Source organism: Pyrgilauda ruficollis, unplaced genomic scaffold (assembly GCF_017590135.1).
Source record: "Pyrgilauda ruficollis isolate IOZ18807 unplaced genomic scaffold, ASM1759013v1 scaffold41, whole genome shotgun sequence".
Classification (NCBI taxonomy): Eukaryota; Metazoa; Chordata; class Aves; order Passeriformes; family Passeridae; genus Pyrgilauda; species Pyrgilauda ruficollis.
The window spans coordinates 1,894,470-1,910,629 of record NW_024525601.1 but is presented as its reverse complement, the minus strand read 5'-3'; the positions used below and the strand labels follow the sequence as shown (position 1 = coordinate 1,910,629).

Sequence of the window (16,160 nt, the reverse complement as noted above, 5' to 3'; positions counted from 1 at the left end):
GCAGTACCAGAATTAGGTGTGTCTTATGTACCCTATTGCTGTTCTAAAATATGTAATACTGCATGTTATATTTGTTTATTAGGGTGAAGATGCTGGTGAACTGAGCACAACAATAATTCAGGCCAGCCCAGTTCCTCCGCAGGAACATAGAAAAGAAAATCAAGAAGACCGTTCGTGTCAAAGAAATAGAAAAAAAGCAGTACATAGTATTGACCAGGGACATGGAGAAAATGAACTTGCTGGTCTTCAAAGAAAACCTCATAATGTACTGGACCAAGAACTGGCCAAAGAAGGTTTTCTGAGGATAGATCAGCTTCCATTTAATCCTTCAAATGTACCAGCAAATCATGAAGAGCTAGACCGTGTTAAATCAGCTTTACCAAGTAAACTCCGCACCTTTCCGCCCCTTTCTGTTAACGCTGATGCACAAGAAGTGTGTCAGGATCAAACAAACAAAGCACAGAGACAAGGATTGCCATCTCAGAATGTATTACCTGTTTATTCTGGATTAAACACCTGTTCGCCATGCAAACAAAACTCATCTGGTGAACAGCATGTTCATATATCAACTGTTAAATCCCATGTCACTACCTCTGAGAGTCAAACAATTTCGTCTGTCCCCACCTTGCTTACAGGACATTGTCTTGCAACAACTCCATTTGCACAACAGCATCTGGGAACTAAACAGCCTCCAGGAAATGCAGTTCTGTCTCAGTTTCACAGCTGCAGCGCTGCAGGTTTTGGCCTTCCAGCAGGGCTTCCTTGTTCTGGTATTCCAGCAGGACATGTTGAGAATCCACTTATGTTAGGAATTCCTTTGGGTCCAAATATTGGTTCTGGCTTTTTGGGTGCAGCTTCACTTTATAACCCACACAGTACTTCATGGAATAATAATATCTTAAATATAAAAGCATGTACTGGACAACCTCTTGGAGCTGGGGGAAGGGAGTGGGAGTTATCGAAGTCACCTGGTATTGGTGAGTGTGATTTTTACAGTGTGTTTGAAATACAGCTGTGGACAGGAATGGTGATAGTGATGTCGCTTATGTTATAGTAAATAAAATTAAGATGGTACTAAATGTAACTGCAATTATTGTTTATGCAAACCCTATTACTAGTTTTCCTTGTTTAATGTTGTTCTCTGAATTTAGTGTCTATTTTTATAGCTCCCCTATTGGTCTTAAAAAACGTTTCTCAGAATTTCAGCGTTCTTCAATATTAAGTGGTTTTGTGTTTGTGTAAAGGATCTAGACCTACCTTTCATAGGAGGAAGAGAAATCCTAGCTGCAGTTCAAACTAGGCAAGACAAGTCATGCTCTTGAAATTCCATTGTATTTTATCTGGAAGGTAGAGGACATTTCTGTTGCCAGCCTAATTTGGTATTAGCAGTCAGTGAAGGCCAAAACTCACAAGAAATTTCAACCCCATGGAGGGTTGAAACTGTTTGCTGGTTATGAAGGGAAGGACAAGCTGCCAAGTGTTCTCTGTCCTTTCTGCTCTTACTTGGTATATAGACTTAGCTCTAAACCTAAGCAACACAAATTACTATTTAACTTTAAAAACTTATTTTAATCTACAGTTCTGCTGTACTTTTTAATTTCTGGCTAATTCTTTCAGCCTAAATGACAAGCTAGTGGGGCTGAAAATTTGAATCTGCAACAGTTTAGAGCTTGTTTATTGATTGTTCCAAATCATTGATCTTAGTGCATTTTAAAATAGGGAAATACTCCTTAGCTATTTTTATGCTAACAAGATTTTGTAATAGTAATGTTCAAATTTTCTGAGCAGGGCTAGTGCTGATTAAATTGTGACCACTGAGTGTTTTATATCAGGTGTGTATATATATAAACTTTGTGGGTCTGTGTGGAATGTACCATTTGCATAAGTATTTGTTTGTGTGACAGTAGAACTTTAAGATGTAAAATAGAAATGATCAAAATTTCAAATTTCATGCTGTGGAAATGTTTGTGGAAAACATTCTTATGAGAAATGTAGGAGTCAAACATTTCCTTGCCTTAATGAAGCATTTGCCAGATGAGTTCATAAACTTGGTGGCAGCCTGAGAGTTGATTTGCTTCTGAGTACTTGTAACTAACAAGAGCATATCTTCTTCCAAAGGGCATATAAAAGTACCAGAAGAACTGAAGTTCCCTAATGCCTGTTGTGTGGGAATTGCATCACAGACGGTTCTTAGTGTTTATAATCCAACTGACCGGTGGTTGCAGGTCAACATTGGAATACTCAGTGTTTCAGTTAATGGGGTAAAGGTAAGAGATTTTTTTTTCCCATAAAACTGAATAATACTGTAATCTTACCAGATATCATATATAAAATCAAGCCCCTCTTTACAGATATGTGATTTTTTCCCCCTGTTTTATCGTTAATATGCACAAAAGCAATGCTACTTTATTTAGCCAGGCCGCCTGACTTCCTCCAGCAAGTAGACTTTGTGAAGTAAATGTCACATGAGGTGATTGATCTGTAGAATTACATTGTGTGCATGAAATGTGGAAGGTTTGAGTTTATGGATTATTCATTCCCACCTTTGTGTATGCAAGAAAAGCCACCCCTAGACCAGAAAACATCCATGCTGAGGACTGTTACTGCGAAAACATTTTTGGCAGTTTGCTCCTCTTTTTATTGAAATCAGGAGATCTTGAGTGATGGAAAATGAGCAATATTTGGAGCAGTCTTCAGGCTAGAGGGGTTGTTCTGTGGGTAGCTTGTGGGCCATACGCTGGCTGTCTTGCACTTCAATTTAATTAAATATTATAGAAGTCTGTTATCGTACTAACAGTTCCAGAAGTAAAATATCTTGAGAACGAGTTAGGTTCAAGGTCCATCAGAAGGATTAGATTTCTTTTATTGATGAATACACTTAGTAGAGAAGAATATAGCAACAGAACAAGTTTGTTGTCCACAGTTCAGTTCAGTTGTAAATTGTATGAAGTGTTGCTTTTTTCTATTTTAAAATATGGTTCATGCTGTTTTTATTTGGTCCATATTAGTGAGGAATAGCAGAAAATTATTTGCTTTAAATATTGCATCTTATAATTCTTAGAAATCCTGATCACATCCCTCAGTTACATTCTTCCAGCGGATGTAGCATGTGTCTTTCCAGTGGTATGATTTCTGGTTTTGATCTTGTTTTCTTAGAATGCTTCCTCTTTAAAGAACATCAGGCCACAATTCTGTGTGCTCGTGTGTATGTATATATATGTGTGTGTGTATATAAGAATAAGGGTTTGTTGCATAATTTTCTAATCAGCTTCATAGAGCTTTTTATGCAGCTCCTGTAACCAGCAATTCTGTTGGATCAAGAGGTGATTTTTTAAAATGAAATTGTTTTACAGTTGTTTCCATTAATAAATACATGCTATTGTTTGCACGGTGTGATTAAAACCAATGTTTTTTTAGTCAACTTTGAGATACACTGCTGTTCTTTCTCAAAAATTAGGGTTTTATTTAATAATTTTCCCAGTGTCAGTCTTTCACTAGATGGTAGAAAGAAACCTCAGCAATTTTCAGGCTGACTTGTCTGTTTAAATTAAAATAAAAGGCCTGCAGTTGAGCAGGATGCAAATGGGTCATGGTCATGAAGATGCATTAATTAAATGGAGGAGAAATATATACAAAATGTTAAGCAGTGGTGCCAGATAAACATGGTATTTGGAAAGGAAATGTCTTCTGATAAAAGGCCTGTTTGCAAATGACAGATATTTTGTTTTTCAGGTGGATCCTATGAAATATCAATGTTTGGTGTTCAAGAACAAAACCATTGTAGGACCCTACTCTACCAATGACCTGAAAATACTTTTCTTACCTTCCCGTTCGGGGATCTTCCAGTGTATCCTCAATGTTTCATCTTGGCCAGTTTCTGCAGATGCCGAGACGATCGTTCAGTCAGAAGCTTTGGCAAGCAGGGTAGTTCTGACAGCAGTGGCTGAAAATCCTAATTTAGAAGTAAGTTGCTGCTTATTGTGGGTTTTTCATTGTTGCTATTTTGTGAATAATTTAATGGCACTGGAAAATAATGGGATTGCAAGGTTGCTCCTCAAAGAAACCTGGAATTTCTTATGTTTTGAGTGGGAATAGAAGAAAATTTTTGAGAAGCATATTGCTGTCTGGGAAGTTCCAATTGTGCAGAAGCAGCTAGCTGGAAATGAAGGATTCTGTGTGGAAAGAATAAACTAAAAATTACTTTTTCGTTGTTAAAAGACTGGGCATTATTTTTTCATTGTTAATGCCTTTAACATCTGATGCTTACTAGGTATCTGTTGTGTTGGATTGGGCATTTAATGTAACAAAAAGCATTTCTTTCCAATTGTAAGGATTTCTTTATTTTTTACATCATGTAGACTTTGTCTAGGTTTCCCACTACCTCTAGCTTGTTTATGATTGTAGAGAATATTTTATTATTTTGGACTAATTAAAAATTAAAAGTAAGTGCATGCATAAAGTGCTTTTGTCTTGTGTCTTATCATGAAGAACAACCAGGTAGGAGAGTGTGTGACATTAATAATTAAATCTGGCTTCATATAGTTCTAGATTTAAGAGTATGGACATGCATAAAAAGGCTTGATGATACTTCTGGAGGTGCCTGAACAAATTACATGGTAGTCTGGGACATGGTTGATAATATTTTAAGTCATCAGCCACAGTTGACTTTTTTTTCCATTTATGATGATCTTTTAACTTGCTTTGGGCTAATTATGTGTTTTCAAGTAATGAATGCACAGGAATGGATATAATTTTTAATGATTCTTCCATAAATGTATATTTCTATTTAATGCATTTTTTTATTCTTTCACATGTAGTCCATTCTTCACAGTATATGGTTCAAACTTGTGTCATGTTCAAATAAAATTTAAACCCTGTGCTCAATCTCTGCATGTTGTTACATTCTTGAGATTGGAAAAAATACCAAATAAAAGCTGCATTTTGCTGCAGATCATGACACTTAAGTGTACTTAAGCTAGCAGAAATTAACTGTCCCTTATTTTCTTAATTTTCAACTTGCTGAAATGTATTTTTAACTATGTAAAACTGACATTTCTTACTTGCTAGCAATAATCATGGTTTAAACTTACTTTTAATTTGAATTATCCAAAATAACTTGATTGTATGCTGGATTTTGGTGGATAAACATTGCACTAAGATTGGCTTAATTGATTGAGGTAAAATGCATGAGAGATAGCCAATTGGCTGTAACGCCTTCTAATATCAAAGAAAACATGATTCTTAGACTCCTCCTACCCCTGATGGGAGGTCTGTATTATATGTAGATATGGGATTTAGAGGGTGGAATAGGTGAGTAACATCCTTTCTTTCCTGGTACTTCTGTAGGGTAGTGTGTTTTGAAGGTTTTCCTAAGTTCTGCTTTGTTTTCAAACTAGGTGGAATCAGGAAAAGGAGATTGCCTGGATTTTGGTGACTTGCCTTTTGGCAATTTGAAGGCTCTTCCCCTAAAACTCATCAACAAAACCCATGCTTTTATGCCAATTAGACTTATTATTAACGCATGCAGTAAGTACAGTAAACTTCTGTGAGTTAACATCTTGTGATACTGAATTTTAGTATCCAAACACATTGTTACATATCATTAAGAAATATATCTTGGACACTCAGTGTAAGACATCCCAAGAAGTCTTCTTTTGTTAGTCAGGAAATAAATAGTTTTTGCAGGGTGGTAATTTGGTTCTGTTGTAATGGTACCAACAAAAATGCTTCTGGGATAGGTGTATGGTGTTTTGTTTCATGTCTGTGGTTTACTTTCTGTAGCTTAGCCATGGGATTCTGCCTCTGCTGCTTGCTTTGATAGCACAGGGCAGCAGATAGGATAAGGGTTGTGTTGCCTGAGCCTTCCCTTTGAGAAGCTGAGGAAGCTGGAAGCTTCCCTCTTTGAGAAGCTGAAGATAAATTCCACTATTCAAACTGAACAGCTGACTGTTCAAACAAGCAGCCAAGCTTGCTGCTACCAAGTTTAACATATTCCTTCTTCCTCTGCAGGAGCGAGAGCAGGACTCTTCTCTGTATCTGCTTAGTCTCCCACTATATAATAGCCTGTCTGAGAGGTTCCAGTGTGGTCCTCTGCATCTCTGGCAATGCAGTTTTCATGTTTTTGGCTAGGCTGGGCTGACTGCTGATTTGTGCTATGGGGAGAGCTGGCCTTGTTTCCTTATGCAGGGGAAGAAGAAAGGACTGGCCTTATGTTAAGGTGGATCAGGTTGTCTTGGGGACTAGTGATGTTTGGTCTTGAACAGCCAAACTTCTTGAAGGCTTAAGCTAACTGGACTCTGCTTGTCCCTTTTTGCTGCAAAAGGATTTCCTACTGGTTTTAGGGGGTTTGCTGGACTATCATATACTTACCAAAACCACAGCCTAATTTTTGATTTTTTTTTTCCAAACTACTTGGATCATTTACAACTTGTCTTGCATTTCTCAGCTTTGTCAGCATTGCTGTTGCTGACAATAAGAGAATTAATACTTGTAATACTTTTTTTTTTTTTTTTTGACAGAATGCAGTAGCCTGGAGGTGCTTCACCTTTTCCAAGGAACCTGTTAATACTTCTAATGAACAAATGGATGCAGTTTCTCAGACAGCAGCTCCATCAGTTGTGAATCATGTGATCCATGCAAGCTGTGATGGGCAAGTGAGTAGTTTGTAGTTGGTCAATTCTTCTTTTTACTTGCTGTCTGAAATCACAGTGCTGAATATTTGAGTTCACAGTAATGATTTTTGGACAGCACACCTTTTTCATATTCAGGTTTTGTGGGCGTTTTGTTTTCTCCTCTCAATAATTTTCTCCCTTCCATAAGGTGAATCAACCAATTTATTTTTCAGGATCCTGAAGCTTTAACAGTTTGGGTTCTGTTCCATGCACCGAAGAAACAAATTTCTTCTTCAGGTAAAGTAACTTGATTTTCATTTCAGCTGAAACAGATTTGACTTTTAATGTATATATGTGTTAGAATTGCAGGAACAGGCTGCAAACTTGAAACCATGTTTTGTTGTGTGTGCTAATATTTCAGGTATCATATTAATTTTTAGTAACTGTAGGAGGCAGAATGTCTGTATTATGTCTTAATCCTTTATATATTACCAGGGACATTTTTACTTAAGTATGAAGCTGTACAAAGTTTGTACTGCAAGATGCCTGGAATTTGTGTTAGCTCTTTTTACTGAGGGAATTAAACCATCATTTAAGAAAACGTTACATTAATTGCAAAATAGATAATAAATTTGAAGAAACCTCTGAGTTGTTCTGACTTGCTGAATAGAAAATAATATATATACCAACTAGTTTGGCTGGTGTGGTAGGATGGGTTTTTTATTTGCATTAGTAACAATTTCAGTCACACATGACAAAAAGGTAAAACTCTTAAATAAGGTCCTGTGAGACTTTATTTAAAAGAGGAAAAAAAGGTGTTGCAGGAGTAATGGGAGAGCTGTTATCACCCCACGAATGTGTTAATATTGAGGAGTAGCTGAAGTGAGACATGCGTCCATAGGAATGGCCTTTGCTGTTGGCAGACTTGCTTGCTTTTGCTACTCATGAAATTGTTCCTAGATTCCTTGGGTCCAGCAGAGGATTTCCTGGCAAGAGTGGATGTGGAAGTGGATAGTCCAGGACCTAGCACTGTGATTAAAAGTATTTTTCTCAGAGCAAGAGCTGGAACAGCAAGGATACATATTCCAAAGGACTTAGAGGTTTGTGTGTATTTACAAACTGTATTTTAAGAACAGTTTGCCTCTCCTAGCCTCCTACTTTTGTAATGCTTGGTTTTATTATGTATGTATATATATAGAAACATGCGCTTACTTTATTTTTGTAGAAAATACATCTGTCTACTAGTGTGGGTTCGACAGTCAAGCAGCAGCTGCCATTGGTAAATGCTGGAAACATTAGTGTACATTTGAAAGTTAAGGTAGGTTGGCTTTTCCCTCTTGAAATCATGATTTTTGTGCTGCTCTTATTGTACAGAGGTGAGCCTTGGGCCTTTAGCTCAGCTCTGTAGTTTGATAAAAGCTCTACAAATTTACATATAGGGAATGAAAGATGGTAAAGAGAGAAGCTTACGTTTTTGGAAAAAGCATATGGGTGTTCTTTTGCTCAGCTTCAGTTTTATTTGTTATAACAAACATACCTTTATGATTTTTACTAAATTTTAACTAAAATATTTGTAGTATGTAAAAGTAGTGAGGCCTGTGCTGCACAGCAGGTGTTAGTTAGCTGGTAAAGCCTGCTTAAGGCAAAGATGAATATTAGCATTAGGAAACATCTGTATTTTCTCATAAAACTGCACTAGTTTTTAGTGTACGTCTTGCCAACTCAGAGTGAGTTCTTTTCAGATATGCAATGTCTTTACTTGACCTTTTTGAGAATCCATAGAAAGTATGGTTCCAGACTGAGAGATAACTAGCCACATTTGAAACTTGCATTTCAAATTCAACAGAAGGAGCAGTTGGTTCCATTTTGCAAAAAGAGATTTGTTAGCCCGTCATTTCTAAGATCAGAGGCCATGGAAGTAGGATCTATGACCCCTATCACAAATGCCACAATAAGTGATGATACTGGGTGCTAATTGATAAAGCGTTGAAGACTCCAGGTGTATTGAAATTGTGTGAATTGCATGTACCACAGGCGCACAACCAAATTGTATTGTATGTATACAAATGTGTGTATCCATTTTGTAGAAGCGTTTAATCCCTTAAAATAGGTAACTAACCCTCCCTTTTGTCCTTGCCTGCTTTCAGACATCAGATCAAGACAGCTCCTTTGCTGTTAAACCTGAGGACCTTTTCCTTTTTCCTGGAGAAGAACAAGTAGTGACTGTCCAGTTTTATCCAAAAAGCACAAGAACTACAGAAAGGTAATATAACTGATTCTGTGCTGCATGTGTTAAACTGAACTACTTTTGACCTTAAGGTAATGAACAAAATGAAAGTTTCACCTGTATGAAAGTCTTTGTCTTCAGTTGTTTTCATGAGAGTTCTCATCCATTACAAAAGGATTTTTGTTAAGGTTCACCATTTGTATAGAATATCTGCCTCTTCAGGTGTGTATAGCATAATGAATAGATAATATTTCCCATCAAGAAATATTCTAAGACTTGTTTAGTGTAAATAAATGGAGTGAATCTGTGAGGCCATTTATATGGTAGTTATTTCTGAAGTACAACAAAGCTTCAAAATACTTACCTTCAGCAGCCCCTTCAGTTGCTTCCCTCTTTCTCTCTCTGCTTAGGCAAGGAAAATGTTATTTCTGTTTTACATGTGAAAAATGTGAAGAACAGATCAAGATGCTAAGTATTCATTTGTCTGCTGTAATCAAATAAAAGTTTGTTGTGTACAACACTAACGTACAAGTTCCTGTTGCAGGTGGATGAAGCATTCATAGTTTTGCTCATTAGTACCTGTTGAACTTCATTCTGCAGAACAAACTTGATTGGTTCAAGTGACAATTAAGATGTCACGTGAGAGTTTTTGGCAATGACAGGGGTCTGACTCGTTTCTCCAGAGCAGCTTTTCCTCTCTTGCTACATGATTTCCAGTTTCTGCAAGAATGGACAAAGGAGTATCTTCAAAATATGTTCAGCTTCACTGGCTAGCTTAACCAGGCCTCCCCAGTGCATTTAAATTAAACAATGAAGTTCTGCTAGTGACAGTATGATCCTATTGGATAGGTTGAATTTTTACAGTTTGAGGTACTCAGGAGGATTGGAAACTTTGTAATCTACGTCACAGTACTGCCAAAATACAATAAACTAACTGAGGCAGTAACCAGGGTCCATGTTCCCTGCTGATGGGATTCAGGGCTTTGTCAGCAGGCATCAAAGGGATTTGCTGACAGCTAGAATGGAGGTTCTTGAGTTTTTTTCTTGAGTTGAAGTCTCTCTGTGCTATAACAAATGATTCAGGCTATTATTTAAAAGCTAGATTTCCTTCCTTGGTGCTCCTGGGTATCTCACACCTGTAAAAAATTCAGTGAAGTTTCTCATGGCATTCAAAGGGCATCTCTTTAATCTACAGCCAGACTTTGTTTCTTTCTAATTTAGTCTGTCAAAATAATTAGAAATTAGTATGGATGAAAAATACTTTGAGCTGTAGTCTCTGAAATATTTCTCTGAATTATTTCCAGATGAAATATTCCAGAAGACTTTGTGAGGTTCATGTGGCATACGTACTTGCAGCCCAAAGGATTTAAATGTAGGGCTATACCTAAAGCTGGCCTTTTTCATAAAATAAAAAGAAGTATTTGTATTTTTGCCTTAAGAAGGTAGTTTTAAAAATGCCTATGTGTAATATTTTTTCAGTTATGTTTTGATTTCATCAGCTAATCTTGTTCTGTTGTGGAATTTAAATTTATGAATTTATTTTTAAAGTATCTTGAAAATCCTTGTGCTGCCATCTGGGCCTCAGTTTGAAGTGATGATAGAAGGTGAGGTAGAATCTGGGAAAAACAGACCTGTGACTACAGCTGCTGGGTACTCAGACATTCCACCCATCCTCTCCAACAAGCAGTTCATTGCCTGGGGAGCAGTATCACTTGGATCATCAGTGTAAGTATAAGTTGGACAGCTGCTCATATAGAATATCATGTTAAGCATTTTACATTGCACTTATTTAAAGTAAAATTTCCCATTCACATTGATAGTTGGCAGTAATTTGTTCTGTGCCTCAAGTGAAAGAAGCAGTATATTGCAATTATTTTTCTTGTGCGAGAAAGTTTTGAAAACAAACTGATCTTATTTTAGCTTTGTGTTTTCTCGAGGACTCTTTAGTTATGATTAGAATATCTGGCTCTGTAAGCTTAGTGTGTCATGTAAGTAGAAATTAGGAGAAAAGTATTTTTCAATTAAGTCGATAGAAAAATTCTGTTGGTTCTTGATACCTGTCTCTTGCTAGAGATGAGTTATGCTTCATTCCATCAATTACAATGAACAGAATCAATCTGTGTAATGTAATTTGACCATCTGAACAGCATAAACTGTTGGACATCCCTTAATTGATTCAAATGTGTTTCAGGGTTAAAACTTCTAGTGTGGAGAATCTGTTTTGCCCCTAATTATGAATTATTTTATCCTTCAGACTACTTCTTGTCCACACTTTTTTAGTTTCAAGTTTCCAGGTTCAGTATTGTATGTTTTACTGAAACTGTTCATAATTGTTAGGATATTCTTTGCTTCTTTTATATGTAAAGTCTGCAAGTTTTGCAGATTTCTGAACTTCTAGTAATTATTACTTGAAGGACTAATCAACTGTTGGTTTATACTGAACTTTTGATTCTAATGATCTAATGATGTTCGTGGTGGTTTAAAATCAATCAATGTTTGTATCCAAGAACTGTTTCTAATAGCTACATTTCTGTTTTTCTGGTTTGTTAAGGTGTGGTGTGCTCCTAACAGGAGTTTTGGTTATTTGGTGTTTGGGCATTACTGCTTCTTTCCTGTATGCTGCTATCTTTTTGTTTTCTGTTCCTCCTGTAAAACAGTGTTGAGGAACCCTTAGTTTTAGGAAGCTGAAATTATTTCTGTAGTTTTGTTTCGAGTGCAAAAGAGTGTCTGCCAGTGTTGATAGAGAGAGGTTTTGCTCTCTCTGTCCTCTTTTATTCTATCTGCATGATCTATTCTTTTGCATTGTAGCAGTTTTAGGGCTTGTCAAATTCATCTGTCAATGTTTTTTGATTTGTTAAAATGACAAAGGCACTTGTTCTTGCTGGAGATGTTTCCTATCTCTGCTGAGGAGAGCTCTGAGTACCAGAAGCCTGGTCGATGCTAGGATGTATCACACAGAAGAAAAAATATTTCAATCAACCTGATTCTGTTAAGTGACCGTAACTTTCTCTGTTGCTATTGCCTTGAGAAGTACATGAGAAGGAAAAGTTATCCTGAATTTAGTTCTTTAGAACTGTGAATCTGGGCCAGACTACTCACGAAACATTGTTTCTGCATAAATAAGTCTCTCTGGATAATCTCATCATAACTGTGTCCTGAAGTGTGGGGATTTTTAAGGAGTTTTTGTATTGATACAATTGCTGGTTTCTTTGAAAGTTCAGGCTGTTAAGTACAGTACTTGAACTTCAGAAAAACTATATATTTTTAAAATATATATATGTATATTTGGGGATTGTTTTGCTATGAGCATTTGTGTGTTGTGGTGTATAACAGTGTAGGGTGTGTAAGTTTGGAAATACAGAAATAATTTCTATTTATCATATTCTGTTGCTCCAAGAGGTGATTTTTTTCCATTAAATTACTTCCAAAATTGACTGTTCCAGTTCCATTGTTTCCATGAATTAATATATGCAGTTTTTGCTGTAAAATCTAACCAAATGTATTTTTCAGACAGAAGAAGTTAATTCTAAGGAATGACTCTCCATCTGTGACTCAGCATTTAAGATTGTTGATAAGAGGCCAGGATCAAGACTCCTTTCAGGTGCCTACCATTAAAATTTCTCTTTAGTGTTTATGACAGTTACCAGGCTTTATAATGAAAACAGACAGTTACCATGTTTATTATGAAAATGTTTTTGCCCTGGAGTGTTAGCAGGCTGTGTATTTGTGTTGAGACTGCCAAGGTGAACGTGGTAGCGGAGCTTAAGCTACACTGGTATCCTATCCTGAAACAGGAGCGCTGCAGCAAACTGGAGCTCAGTTTACAGCTCTCTAAGCTGCTGTTTCACAACAGAGTCAGTACTTGGTGCAGTGATCTATCAGTGGCCCTTCCTGCATGAGGGAGTCTAGATGAGGAAAGAAAAACTGGAATTAGCCTTTAGGAATTACCATGGCTAATGGGTCTTTTTGTTATGTAACCTGCATTGATTTATATTCCCTTTTTCCCTCAAATGTTCAGATTTTTTTAATCTAAAATATTTTTACTTACAGAGAATTAATGTACAGCTGGTAAAGTTCAGCCTTGACAGGTTGGGGATTGAGGACAGAAAAGTCTGTCTAAACTGAGAGGCATTGAAGTGTTCATTGTGGGAATATAAAGTATCTTGGACTTCATCTTTTTCATTGCATATTAAGCTTTGCAACTTTTAATATGTCATTGTCAAAGAAGTTAATGTGGACTTCAAAGAAGTTAATTCTTCCTTCCATGTGTAGTAAATTTTACTGCTATGTTTTTTTTCCTATTACAGTCACTCAGTTCTGATATCTTCTTTTTTATAGCTGCAAAGTATATTTGGATCAGAACAACGCTTAACCAGTAATTGGGAACTCAAAATGCGTCCCAAAGAAGATACTAACATCTACCTGATGTTTACACCCACTCGAGTAACTTGCTGCTTTGCAAAGCTGGAAATCAAACAGCTGGGGATTCGATCAATGCCAGGAATTAAGTTTACTGTAAGAGTCCCAACATAACTTGTAACAATTTTAAATGTATTTTTTTCGTAATTATTGAGAATCTAGTACTGAATAGGTGTTTCTGTCAAAAACCTGAAAATTCAAGATAAATATTATGGATATCTGTATACTTGTTAAAGTTATATGGGCACTAAATGTTATGCTTTGAACATTAGTATCAGTTTTGAATGTAATTCTTTCCTTTGGGAATGATGAAATATTTTATGTACTATATTAAAAGTAGCCTAAGATTTTAACTCTAGAAGTGTTAAAAAATCTGAACTTGTCTTGTTCTATAGGTATGTCTTAAACAAACTTGGAAAGTAGAACTTGAAAATGATTGAGTAAATTTAGGCTTTTCTATTTCTTGCAAAGGCTTTTCTGTTCACATTTTTAACATTTTCATTTGTTTTTCTGTAACTCTATATAGTTTACCATAGTTGTACATAAATGTGTTTTACTAAGAAGCTTTTTCCATTTGAAGTACTTATTTTTTTTTGTGGCGGGTTTTTTTCTCTCCCAGATACCGTTATCTGGATATGGAGGAACAAGCAATATAATTTTAGAAAATGTTAAAAAATTGTCAGATAGCTTCATGATTACACTGGAAGGGTCATTGTCTGCAAGATTACAGAAAGCTTCCTTCCACGTGAGAAACACAGGTTCCCGGGCCGCCTACGTTAAAGCGCTGTGCTTGGGAAACCTGCAGGCAAAAACAGTGATGGATCCTCAGGTTATGACAGTGTCTCCAGAGAAGTTTGTACTAAGAGAAGGAAGACATGAAGTAAGTACAGTGCTTTCTTCTGAGCAAATTTTATGAATTTTAATTAAATGTCATCAGTGAAAATGTCTGACTAGTTCTTTATTAAAATCTCACCTATTTTTTGTTATGTCCCGTTTCACTTGTATTGTAGTAATCTGTTGACTCATAGTCCAAACATTAATACTAAACATAAAGGTTTTTTTCCTCAGTGTGTTGTGTATTTATTTTATTAGGTGATTACTGTAACATGGAATCCAATGGAAGAGAACTTCCATCCAAGCATGTTGGTATCGACGCTGTGTCTTTTTTGGGGAGATGAAGTTTCTAGGCAGCAGTATCGCAGGTAAGATGTGCTTTGCTGTTGTAACAGACAGATGTTTAATAAGAAGTTAAAGCTAGGGGTATGTGCTGCCACAAGTATGGTTTTAATGTTTTTCCAAAAAGAGCAAGAACAAGTTAAAGATGATGATGATATGTAGAGATCCATTAAGCCTTGCACATGTAAGTTGTTGATGGAAGTGTGCTCATTTGTGGCTTTGCTTACATACTGTAGCTAGAATCCTAGTTAAGAATTTATTCTATTTCAACTTACTTAAGTTCAAGTGTATTGAGTTTTGGGGAAATGTTTTCTTTTTTGTATTGAAAGAGATCTGTGTTCTGCCTTGGTATCTCTTTCTAATGTGTATGTAACTTTAATTTTTAAAGAAAAGGCTCATGAAAAGAATAGTACTAAAATCCAGGAGTATTAAGTTTCAAACAAAGTTCATGTCTTGATTTGCTGAATTCTATTGACAAAGAATGTGTTTGAGTGGATGTGTAAATGAGAAAAATAATGTCCACATATGCTCATGACACGCTAAGGAAACTTGTTGAAAATATCTTGCTGATCTTAAATAGTGTCTGTGTTATTCTGCATTTCAGTTTGTATAACTCAAGCACACAGAAATGGCATATTCTGCCTTCAGTGACATAAGTGGCACTTGTGCTGTCCATGGGGTATAGTGTAATGCAGAATGTTAAGACTAGGTAGAGCACTTAGGTGCTGATAATAACAATACAGTGCAAAATTTCAAAACAGCATTATTTCATTATTGCTTTTAAATGTCATTGCCTGACAATGTGTGAAAGTCATTGTGTATATTCTTGTCCAAATGAAGTGTTAAACACAGCTGAATTTAACTGCATGACTTTGAATAAAAAGCTCATGCAATAGCTGAGTTCCTGACTTTGACAGGAAACTGGCTTATTTTAGATATCTCAGAAGATGCTTGTTCCTGGTTTTTTGTATGAATTGTGTGAGGCAGTGTTCACTGTCTTCGAATCCTCCTTAAAGGGATGAAGTACTTAGGGAACAGTTTTGGTCTACAGATCAACAGAAAACCCATCTAGAAGCTGAATACAACTACATAGGTATTATTGGAAACATTTAAAATTCAGATTCTGGATGTTATGTATGCAAAATGACTTGTTAATTTTATTAGTCAGCAGGCTGGCATATTGTTCTTGAAAGTAGTGGTCTAACTGGTTGTTTCTTGGTGGGAGTTTTTCTGAAATCTCCCTCGATAACTTGAAAGAGATGTGTATGTCTTGCTATGACTGAGTTCTGTAAGCCAGTCCAACCCCATTCTGTAATTGTGCGCTAGCATGATTTGGGACTTAGGGGCAGGAATGTGAAATGCCTCATCTGCCAGCTTGTGCCCCAAGTTCCTTACTCCAGAATTTATAGTCAGCAGCCCAGTAAGTAGCTTAGACCTCAGAGTTAGTGCTCAGGTATTCTTTCCTCCTCCATGGCCCTGACCTTATCTGAGTGCCAGATTTCCTCTTGCTGACCTGTAGCTTCCCATTTTTCCCAGGACTATTTATATCCCTGTGCCTCCCAGTCTTTTCTATTGTGTTGGCAGTCATGCTCCTTGGCTCTGTGTTCCTGCTGTTGGCTGGCACCTGCTGCCACTCTGACATTGACTAGTCAATTTTTCCTCTCAAAAAACTTCCACTTGTAACCAAAATAGCATTCTCCTGCTTCCTGTGGTGATTGAAACATCAC

The 16,160-nt window shown here is 36.5% G+C and overlaps 1 protein-coding gene across 1 annotated transcript in view; it reads left to right on the top strand.

Annotated features, from left to right (window-relative positions):
• The window catches only part of CEP192 (centrosomal protein 192), a 55,322-nt gene that overhangs the window by 18,393 nt on the left and 20,769 nt on the right, over nt 1-16,160 (top strand). The window contains exons 16-29 of the mRNA XM_041477597.1: nt 83-977; nt 2,119-2,267; nt 3,733-3,963; nt 5,397-5,522; nt 6,519-6,653; nt 6,845-6,908; nt 7,572-7,711; nt 7,837-7,929; nt 8,759-8,874; nt 10,387-10,563; nt 12,349-12,439; nt 13,177-13,353; nt 13,877-14,137; nt 14,350-14,459. Of these exons, the coding sequence (XP_041333531.1) occupies nt 83-977; nt 2,119-2,267; nt 3,733-3,963; nt 5,397-5,522; nt 6,519-6,653; nt 6,845-6,908; nt 7,572-7,711; nt 7,837-7,929; nt 8,759-8,874; nt 10,387-10,563; nt 12,349-12,439; nt 13,177-13,353; nt 13,877-14,137; nt 14,350-14,459 (2,765 nt within the window). The remainder of the gene's footprint in view (nt 1-82; nt 978-2,118; nt 2,268-3,732; nt 3,964-5,396; nt 5,523-6,518; nt 6,654-6,844; nt 6,909-7,571; nt 7,712-7,836; nt 7,930-8,758; nt 8,875-10,386; nt 10,564-12,348; nt 12,440-13,176; nt 13,354-13,876; nt 14,138-14,349; nt 14,460-16,160) is intronic.